The sequence below is a fragment of the Alosa alosa genome, chromosome 12 (assembly GCF_017589495.1).
Source record: "Alosa alosa isolate M-15738 ecotype Scorff River chromosome 12, AALO_Geno_1.1, whole genome shotgun sequence".
NCBI lineage: Eukaryota > Metazoa > Chordata > Actinopteri > Clupeiformes > Clupeidae > Alosa > Alosa alosa.
This window is the reverse complement of record NC_063200.1, coordinates 25,572,820-25,584,039: the sequence shown is the minus strand read 5'-3', so window position 1 is coordinate 25,584,039 and position 11,220 is coordinate 25,572,820. Positions and strand designations below refer to the sequence as shown.

The 11,220-nt window shown below is 40.3% G+C and overlaps 1 protein-coding gene across 1 annotated transcript; it reads left to right on the top strand.

The window, feature by feature from the left end:
• Positions 1–258: 258 nt before the first annotated feature.
• On the top strand, positions 259–1,831 carry LOC125305100 (cytochrome c oxidase subunit 5B, mitochondrial). The gene is made up of 4 exons (XM_048259710.1): positions 259–411; positions 919–989; positions 1,157–1,256; positions 1,532–1,831. Exons 1-4 carry the CDS (start codon positions 315–317, stop codon positions 1,642–1,644), a joined length of 381 nt encoding a protein of 126 aa, XP_048115667.1. The 5' UTR covers positions 259–314; the 3' UTR covers positions 1,645–1,831.
• The last annotated feature ends 9,389 nt before the right edge of the window (positions 1,832–11,220 follow it).

The following is an 11,220-nucleotide window of genomic DNA, read 5'->3' as shown; positions in this document are numbered from 1 at the left end:
ATATTGTATAACTTATGAAAGTTGCAATTGCTCAGTGGTAAGGCTTTGACCAGCCTATTAGCTTATCTATGTTTAAATCTTACCAGAACGCTATCTGAATAACTTCATCTTCCTATTGATATTCGATTCCTTGTAATCAAATATCAATAACTACAATTTAAAGTGGATCACAGACAAATAGCAACATTCCATGACATTTTTTTATAGTCCTAGATGCACACATGACGTCACATAAATGCGACGGTTAAATAAGGGACGTACGTTTACTCCCAACGTCATCAAGCTATACATTGGGGAAGAAGCGCTGTGAGAAGATGGCTGCAAGGTTACTTCTGCGTACTGCCGTTCGGGCCGCAACTACTGCCCGGGTTACCCCGGTGAAGACTCTAGCCCGTGGAATGGCTGCTGGAGGTATTATATGTACTGGACACAACTAACCGCAGATGTAATTAGCATCACCAACAGCATCAAATTGAAACACGGCCAAGGGCAGTCAATGGCACGCCATGGAGGATGCCTCAGTGGCCGCTTAGCTAATGTTAACTAAAGTCAGCGTATGTAAGGAAATAGCTAGCCAGCTAGTAATGTAAAAGACGAATTCCTTTGACATCCATCATAAGATCACGTAAAATGTATTATATTGTTCATTACTTTTAGTTGCCAATATATGACGTGGTTAATAAAACTGTGGAAATTCTTAAGTACGTTAACAAACATTTATTATGTTATGTAGCACTACAGTATTCACCGACGTGTTAGCATTGTATCGTTAGTTGGCTAAGAAGGTAGTCGCTAACTTCAGTTAGCAAAAAAAAAAACGTTCTGGTTTACATTACTATGGTGATCAAACCCGAAAACTTATCTGGGAACATGTAACGTTAAAATAAACTAGGCCTAATGTAAAGTCTTGTTTGAAAGGTATTCCATCCGATGAGGAGCAGGCAACTGGACTGGAGAAAATCGTTATGCACGCACTGAAAGACGGTTCGGTAAGTTCTTAGCATTTGAAGGGATATTTCAGCTATCTTCACATTAACGCGAGGCCTGTTGTGCAAACTTTATAGTCTTTTACGCTGTTTGGTTGCATCAGTTTTTAGAGATGCGATAAGTGACTTGATATAAAATCAAACTTGTGGGAAATATGTTTGTTTACTAGGATCCATATAGCATGTTGAAGCCCAAGGAATATGCAGGGTCCAAGCAGGATCCACATCTTGTCCCTTCCATCACAAATAAGAGGGTCGTCGGCTGTGTGTGTAAGTGTCCTAAGTTCATTTGGATAGATAGCCTACTGATTTTTTTTTTAGACCAAATATAAAACGAACCAGAAAATACATTTAAAAGACTATTTCATATATTGCTATTGCTGCTGCTGTTGATCAGTTTGGGATTATGTCAATGTATATCTCGTGGTGCTCTGGTCATTGTGCTTGCTAGCAGCCAGCTCCATGTTTGGGGCTAGCTTTAGCTGTCATATGTTGTGGTGTGACCCCTGAGTAATGTCAATGCCTTTTGCCTGCTCTCTTAATAGGTGAGGAGGACAACACAGCGGTGGTGTGGTTTTGGCTCCATGCAGGAGAAGCCCAGCGCTGCCCTTCCTGTGGGTCTCATTACCAGCTTGTCTCCCACGAGCTTCCCCATTAAGACAGCAGTGTGTGTACATAGCAGTTTGTCTCCAAAAATGAAATTATTCGTGTTCACACAATTTTACAATCAAGAAAAGCCTCAATCAGTAGTTGTGGATTTATTATCTTCATCACAAGAGCCCGCTTACATGTATTCACAAGTTGTACATGTGCTCCTCCTGATTATTAAAATATTAAATATATAATTGTGTTAATGGTGTGTTTGTTTACGCATACAGTTGGAGTTTACAAAATTACAAACTAATGTGTTTATATCAAACTTAAAATATAGAGCAGTGTTTCTCAAACTTTTTCAGACCAGGGACCACCACAATTTAAAAAAAAAAAAAAAAACAGTAGACCTACTTCAACAGTATATTACACAGTAGGCTTACTCACTGAACCACCTTGCTTATTGTGTCAGAGGATTCATATGTTTTAAACTGGTGTAGCTTACATAGGCAGTGTTGCAGAACTGTTTGGATTTACAACAAGTTGGTTCAATATTGCAAAACATTCATCAATATTATATTTTATCACGTCTGCTCGTGGACCACTTGGGATAGCTTGCAGACCACACTTTGAGAAACACTGATAGAGGATGTTTGTGTTCAGGATAATGCCAGTAGATGTCACTGTGTAGCTGCTTTGGAAAAATATTCTGATGCTAGTGGTTGTATGTAGAAAGAACTTGTTTTTGCAACTATCACTAGATGCAAGAACTTGAAATTATTTATCCATCTACATTAGAACATGTAGTTAGTTTAAACTTAAAAGTCAGATTTTAATTGAAGATGGCCATTTGCAGATTTATTCAATTTATATTGAATGCTCAGTGTAAATATCTAAAGAATTGAGATGTTTTTTTTTTTTTTTGTTAAAACTAATCCTTTGGGGAAATCTGTCATTGTTCTTAATTTCAGGTCTGAACAACTTATATCTAGCTTTTCTTTGTGTTCAAGATGAGTAGCAAACAGTGCTACAAAACCTGCTCTCAAAATATTTTAGTTTTATTGCAACAAAGAACCAATAGCCATAAATAAGTTCACATACAAGTACAAGCTGGGAAGCCCAAAAAGGGTGCCAAAAGACATATACCAATTTAAAGGTCATGATACAGCTGATCTTGATTAACAGCACTTTGGCATGGAAGAAACATCAGATATTTTAAAGACCTGGAGGTTTGATGGGAATGTTTTCATGTATATCAAAAGTATATCTTCATTACAACCTTTTTGCACTTTGTGCATGATCAAGTAACACAAAAAAAGAAAATGTCCAGAGATATCAGTGGTATGTGTAATAAAACTCGGTTGAGCAGCTTTCTGGTTTGGAGGAGCTTTGCTGCTGTGGCAACTACCAGTGTTATTCGTCTAATCATTATTGGACATCATTTGCTGGTGGCTTTTTGTGATGAAGAGTGGGATATGATAATGATACAGATACAATAAGTTTGTCAGTCTGTCCTTTTTGTTCATACATTTGTTTATTGCATATTTTCATGAAACTTACTGCAAAACTCCAGAATGTCCTTAATAGAGTTGAACAATTGTGAGTTTGCTTTGCTGTATGAAAAACTTCTATATCTGGTAGTAAATTGGCAGCACAAGTCACTAAACTAAAAAAGCCCTTGAAATAGTCACAGACTGTGGGCAAGTCATGTTTGTGGGAGGTCATGTTTTGTGAAATGTGCAAGCCTTGTCCACCCTGTGAAATTGAGAGTCCAGTGACTTTCCCTTGCCCTTTCCTTTTCATGCAATCATGTCCAGAAAAAAGGTTGCCCCCATTAGATTAGACACAGGAACAATTCTTGAGTTATCTAACAATCTGACTATCTGACTGCATGAAAATGCACTGTACTGATCTCCCTAGGCATTTTATTACAGTGCATTTTCTGTACTGTTCTTCCTATAGGCTTCTTCTTATTATTATTATTACAGTGCATGAAAATGCACTGTAGGCTACTGTTCTTCCTAGGCTTCTTCTTCTTCTTCTTCTTCTAACACGTTTAATGCAGCTTCCACCGTTTAACGTAGAAACTTCATTCAAACTATGTTACGTAGGTCTTACTTAGGACAAGAGTGCTATGTATGTTTCATAATAATCGCTTCCTGCCAGGACTTTTACGGGCTTTTCCCAAATCACGGAAGAAACGTCGACGCAGCGGTATAGTAGCAGATAATCAGGGAAGTCTTATTTAAATAAACTCCTGGTGCACTTGAAAACTTTCTAATGCCTCGTTATTGCACTGAATGTCATAGTTGTACTACTGCAGAAGTTTCGTACCATTGAGGGCATTATTAGTGGGGTAATTTACGAGATAAAAGTTGGTTCCATCACGACTGCAGAACGTCATTAGTTTCTGACAGCGCTACTCGACCAGGGTTCGACCAAGGGAAAAAAGGTTCTGGGAGGGTGTTTGGCTCGGGGTCATGGTGCAAAGGACCCTAGGGTGAAATTACTCCGAACCATCGCTTTAAGCAATTAGAATCCTAGGCCAGGTGTTCCGGCCACCTGGATCAACTGCCAGTCTCAGGCTTTAAGCATACAGTCTCATTTTCTTAAGACTACACATCTTGTTCAGCTGTTTCCTCTGTCCACAACATAATTTAACCATTTAAACTATCCACCTATTTAACTGTTCAGTCATTCCAACTATATTAAACCTCATTTACCTAGCAAATCATTTAACCATTTAAACTATCCACCTATTTAACTGTTCAGTCATTCCAACTATATTAAACCTCATCTACCTAGTTCAGTCATTCCAATATTAAACCTCATCTACCTCGCAAATAATTTAACCTTTTAAACTATCCACCTATTTAACTGTTCAGTCATTCCAACTATGTTAAACCTCATCTACCTAGTTCAGTCATTCCAACTAGGCCTATATTAAACCTCATCTACCTAGCAAATAATTTAACCTTTTAAACTATCCACCTATTTAACTGTTCAGTCATTCCAACTATATTAAACCCATCTAGGCCTACCTCCCAAATAATTTAACCTTATATCCACCTATTTAACTGTTCAGTCATTCCAACTATATTAAACCTCATCTACCTAGCAAAAAATGTAACCATTTAAACTATCCACCTATTTAACTGTGCAGTCATTCAAACTATATTAAACCTCATCTACGCAAATAATTTAACCTTTTAAACTATCCACCTATTTAACTGTTCAGTCATTCAAACTATATTAAACCTCATCTACCTTGCAAATAATTTAACCATTTAAACTATATACAAATTTAACTGTTCAGGCATTCCAACTACATTAAACCTCATCTAGGTTTTTCAACCTTTTCACTTTTGACACTTAAAATGTCCCATGGCACACTAACATCCTGTGTGAAGTAAAAATAAACATACCATAGCCTAAAATTTCAAATAATACACAGATATGGCCTTATTATGGCTTCTATGCAAGACCTGCTCAAGAAAGCAAGCGCCCTTTGTTTCATTTGTAGGTGACTATATCTATAATTTAATTGTTCTTATGAACTGGATATGTGATGATTCTGTGAATAATGGATATGGGGGCCCCGTTGTACAATGCCTGCATACCACAAATAGTGCAATCATACAATCAATGAGAGCATGTGGTTATAAATTCTTTGATGCAACAGTTGTTTTTCTGGACCAGTGAGTGACATTTGGGTAATTTTCTGCGACACACTAGTGTGCCCCGGCACAGTGGTTGAAAAACACTGATTTAAACTATCCATCTATTTAACTGTTCAGTCATTCCAACTATTAAACCTCATCTACCTAGCAACCAATATAGCAACCATATCAAATACCCTAGTAACAGCCTAGCAACCACTTCCACAGTTACAACCTAGCAACCAATATAGCAACCAATGACTTTAACCTAGCAACCAGCATAGCAACCACCACAACTAACCTAGCAACAGCCTAGCAACCACCTCAAGTACCATAGCAACAGCCTAGCAACCATGTCAAATACCCTAGCAACAGCCTAGCAACCACTTCCACAGTTACAACCTAGCACCCAATATAGCAACCAATGATTTTAACCTAGCAACCAGCATAGCAACCACCTCAACTACCCTAGCAACCACCTCAACTACCCTATCAACAGCATAGCAACCATGTCAAATACCCTAGCAACAGCATAGCAACCATGTCAAACACCCTAGCAACAACATAGCAACCACTTCCACAGTTATAACCTAGCAACCACCATAGCAACCAACAGGATTACCCAAGCAACCAGCATAGCAACCACTTAATTTGGCATAACAACCAACATATGTACCCTAGCAACACGATTGCAACTATATCTGCCTTATTTGTTTTTACTCTGTATGATATTTTACATAATATTTTTTGCATTTTCATGCACTGCATTTCCTTCAGGAAATGCTTTTCTAGTTTTCTTTTGTTATCTTCTATGAAGGCATTCCCATCAATTACAGGCTTCTGGATACAAAAGATCTCTAAACACCACAAAGCCACAGTTCAATAGTTGTCTGTGTAGACTTAAAAGGGTATTTGAATAATTGATTAATTAAAACAGGTTTTCTGTGTGTTTGAACCCAGGCATAATTTAATGAGCACAACTTCCTCTTGAGTGGTGGTGTCCATATTTTCGTATCCTTCACTGGGGGAAATGGTATTGCAATGCATTTTAGCTTGAGTGGTAAATGTCCTGAGGGACATGCTTTTATGAGGATTATGTGCAGTCGTACTCCTCATTCAATATGCAGCCAAACTCAATGGGCTCTCTGAGACTGCAACATGGATTGGGCGTTATCTTTGGCGGATTGTTGTTGCGGATGTTAGCCAACCCTCATGTAATTATGCACCGAGATAGCTTGAAGTGGCTGGTATTGACCTGTGTGACATAAAAAGCTAAACACATCCTCAGCCCTCTCATTCAAGTCCTGTCACCTATGAATGCATGCTCAAAGAAAGCCTTCTTGCATTCTAATGAAGCACTATAGCTGAGATGTTCAAATATGTGCATAAATTATGGTTTTGAAAACAAATGATAATTTAGAGGATAGTTTCATATTGCTGTAAACCTGGATGAATGCCATTTACATTTTTGTGGATACAATTGGAAAATAGGAATTGTTATATTTGTTAATGCATGTCATTATGAATACAGGAGTTTGTCTGACAAAAATACCGAGATACTGATACAAAAACTACAAAATTTCTTTCCTTGAAGTGCTTGATTTGTATCACAACATTGCTGTCATTGTGACCAGGCCTGACCTTGATTGCCCATGTGTCTGCCAAACAACTGAAAGCATTAACTCATTTTGAGTATGAATTCTTCTTTCAACAATCAAGAAAGCCACATATTGAATGCACATGCAAGGCATGACAGGCAACATAAAGGCTAAAAGACAACCAGTGAATGGCAAAGAAGGCTTCCACCCCCATTCAACCTGAGACTTTAAGTTGGAACATGTGCCTCAACAATAAGATCTCCCTAAAGATCTACAGGATTTTCATTGATTTCTGTAAGTTGAATAATGTTTTCAATACTCACCTTTGTTTCCTGGAGTTTACTTAGGCTACTATTAACTAGTAGACTAGAAACTAATGTAAAAGGTTTTGATACCGCATCCATTCACTGAGCCTTCAACATATGATCAACATGCAATTGTAGATTGCATTAAACATATTTCATGTCTAGTCCAACACCACTATAATTATATTATTCATTAAACAGTGTATACAATTCAACAAATAAGACATGTAAGTGTTTATTGATTAACTTTATCTGACATATAGTGTATCACAAACTTGCTGCTCATGCCTATGCACATGATATCAGCTTTGGTCTGTACTGACTATCAAGTGTTGCTGTAACCATTTACCAAAATACAGTTATTATTCTCTTTTCCTTTATTACATTTGCTTGCCTTAATATGATTTTTGTGAACGATAATAGGCTTGGAAGTGGCTTTGAGTGGGACCCATGTGTAATTACTCCAGTGGTGTGGGAGCCGAGCAGGGTACGCTGGACCCTCAGGACAGCATGACACGTCTGAGAACAATGCTCCGTGATTAGCACACATCTTATCCTGCACTGCTGTCTGCCATTAGCAATCTGCAGGGGCTCGGTCTCCATGGTAACCAATCTGCCTGAAGTCTAGACCCCGGTTGCATTCTGAAAAGCACTGCGATCTGCCATCCACCTAACTGCATCACAGGCCGTGAGAGAGGGGATTGGGGGAGGGGGGAGTTTGCTGGAAGTTGGATGTTCTGGAGTTAATGTATGATAATGCTCCAGCAATGTGACCTGAGGGTTGGATCCGTTTTCTCACCGCTGAGAGGTCTGTTTGACTTTCAGAGGAGGTCAATGGAATCGCATTCACATTTCATCAGGCCGAAATGGGGCGCTTTCAAGGTGTTCATTTGATCAAGTGCATTAATGACTGGATAACCCTGACCCCTAATTACCTCCATTTCTCTCTCCCACAGGGATGGATTACTGCATGGGCCTACCGGGCCCAGGCATGGGGTCAGGGGGCCCTGAAGCCCAAGCTTTTGCATGGAATCATTGCCTCAATATCAACAAATCAGGATGTAGGCTATGAATCGGATTGAATGTAGTATTGGCCATCCCCAAAATGCATCAGAATACAGGAAATCACATCAAACAAATTAAAAATATCTGGGGGAGGACCCCCAAACCCCCCCTCCCACATATGCGACAATTAGTGGGGGGCCCTTAATACATCTGGGCACAGGGGCCCGAAGGTTCATAATCCGCCCATGCCCACACACTTGCACATTCCAGCTCGTTCTCTCTGCACCGCATAACCACACATGCTGACCCCCCCCCCCCAACACACACACACACACACACACAAACACACATACACACTCCCTTGCATCATGTGTGAAATTGCAGAGGCCCTTGAGACGAGGGGAGTGGTAGATAGTGCCGGACAGCCCGGCTGGTTCACCTGAGGCTAAAGTGTATTTCAGCAGGGATTGCCCTCTTGTGGCGCAGATAAACGAGGCCCTGATTCTGCCGCCTATCAGCCGCTGCCAAAGCCCTGCCGGATTGCTTTTTAGGAGATTTGACAACAGCGAGGAGGAGAGGGGCCAGTCAGGCACATCTGGCCGACGGAGAAAGCGCCGATAAAAAGGAGGCGAGATCACAGAGTGAGATAAGGCCCTGGGGAGAGAGAGAGCGCCGCACACGAGCACGGCACAGCACAGCACAGCACAGCACAGCACAGCACGCGGCCGCAGCACGGCCGCACCGCACGCACGCACGGACGGGCACCACAGCACAGCACAGCACAGCACAGCACAGCACAGCACAGCACAGCACAGCACAGCACAGCACAGCACAGCACAGCACAGCACAGCACAGCACAGCACAGCACAGCACAGCACAGCACAGCACAGCACAGCACAGCACAGCACAGCACAGCACAGCACAGCACAGCACAGCACAGCACAGCACAGCACAGCACAGCACAGCACAGCACAGCACAGCACAGCACAGCACAGCACAGCACAGCACAGCACAGCACAGCACAGCACAGCACAGCACAGCACAGCACAGCACAGCACAGCACAGCACAGCACAGCACAGCACAGCACAGCACAGCACAGCACAGCACAGCACAGCACAGCACAGCACAGCACAGCACAGCACAGCACAGCACGGCACAGCACAGCACAGCACAGCACGGCACAGCACGGCACGGCACAGCACGGCACGGCACGGCACGGCACGGCACGGCACGGCACAGCACAGCACAGCACAGCACAGCGCTTCTCCTGAAGCAGCAGCAGTTGCAGCACCTCATCACTTCACTGCGATGCTTCAGCTCAGCTCTTCCCCAGAGCCAGAATTTCTCTCTCAAGTTTGCCTCGCTTTCTTTCTCTTTTTTTCACTTTAAGTTGAAGGGATAAAAGTCTTCTGTGATTTCCCATTATACAGACCAGAGAGGCCTGCTCAGGGTGGGTATGTCTCCTAATTGGGAATCAAGATGAGAACAGCTGGAAGAGGCAGGGGCAGACAGAGATTTAATGGAGGCATTTAAAATCAAATACTATTAGAAGACTTCTTAATATATCTGATGAGTATGTCCTTAGCTGCCAAAACTGATGTTTACACAACACCTATGTCAAGTGACACAATTTTGTTGAAGCAAGGTGAGATTGTGCCAACATTAGCACAAATCCATATGCAGCAGATCATGACAGTAGACTTTAATACCTAAAGATGGGTATTCATGTTTATGACACTGACATAATGCTTGGAACAGGACAAATTAGTGCCTTGCAAAGACACTTAGAAATATGTCACATTAGGATTGGGTTAATCTCACATATACCAGAAGTCCTCCATGCACTACACCCCCACACCCCATAAGAATTTGCAGTAACTTGCCATGTCCTTTTAAACTGCATTAATACTACAGTAAAGAGCTATTGAGAGAGACAGTGAACTTGCATAATATGATAGTCCTGAAACTGTAGTCACTTTCCATTAAAATACTGGGTTACACAACTCGTGATCATGACACCTGTGATGTATGAACATGCATTCATACCACTGAAAACCTTAGAAATTAGACATTTAATTAATTTCTTTGGTCAAGAGAGGGTTGTGCAGTACATAATTGGTTTTTCTACCACTTTTCAATGCAGCTTTTTCCAAATGTCAAGCATAATGACTATAGCGATAGAACTTTTCTTCCAGCAAGCATATCAAGGTTAGTATTAATCTGTTTTAAATAGAGTTTTTTAATGTCATGCAATGGCCATTAGGTATTCAGTTATAGGGCAAGCCTATAGTTTACTGGGGTCAATTCTGGAGTCAATTTTGTCAAAGTTCAAATGTAATAACCATCTAAACACAAAGAACGACAGCATTAACCCAAACCCTTTTTTTTTTAGGAAGATATTTTCTTCTATATCCACTGAATAGTTATGTAGACTGAGTACAGAGTGAATCATCTCAATAACATTTTTGCATCAGCAAAATATTGAATTATCCCCTCATCATCTCAAAAACATTTTTGCATCTACAAAATATCAAACTCATCCACTACTTAATATACCATTCAGTATTAACCACAGTTTGATGTTGAATCAGTCAAAAAATATATTTTGTTGATCGCATGAATGTTCATCAGACTGACAATTTGTGAATTCTGAGAATAATTTTTATCAAAATTCCTTGTGTAATATATTTCAGTGTTTATTTACATGTAAATGCAGGTAACATGTATTAATTCTTGAAATTATTTCAGTTAATTTCTAAGGCACCAAAAACTATGGATGGATATGCCATGGAGAATGTATGCTAGAGAAACACCAAGTCTTGCATAGGGATAATGTTTTATAATCCTGCATGACTGATCATAGAGAGAGCCACTTTAAAATTAAGTTTAGTGATCTACTTAATAAACAACTCCGGTGTCAGAACAACCTTTTTTTGGATGATAACAGATGATAACTGTACATTTTGATTGGGAGATAAATTCATCTGTGCAGTTTTGAATAAGACTGGAATATGCATTTACAACTAAATGCCTTTGGGGGCAGTTTCGCTATGTCAAAGTAAAACAGAACTGTTC

Coding starts and splice junctions, on each gene's coding strand:
- LOC125305100 (XM_048259710.1), top strand. CDS start 315: ATGGCTGCAAGGTTACTTCTGCGTACTGCCGTTCGGGCCGCAACTACT. Junction 412..918: donor CCGTGGAATGGCTGCTGGAG/GTATTATATGTA, acceptor CTTGTTTGAAAG/GTATTCCATCCGATGAGGAG. Junction 1,257..1,531: donor GAGGGTCGTCGGCTGTGTGT/GTAAGTGTCCTA, acceptor CTCTCTTAATAG/GTGAGGAGGACAACACAGCG.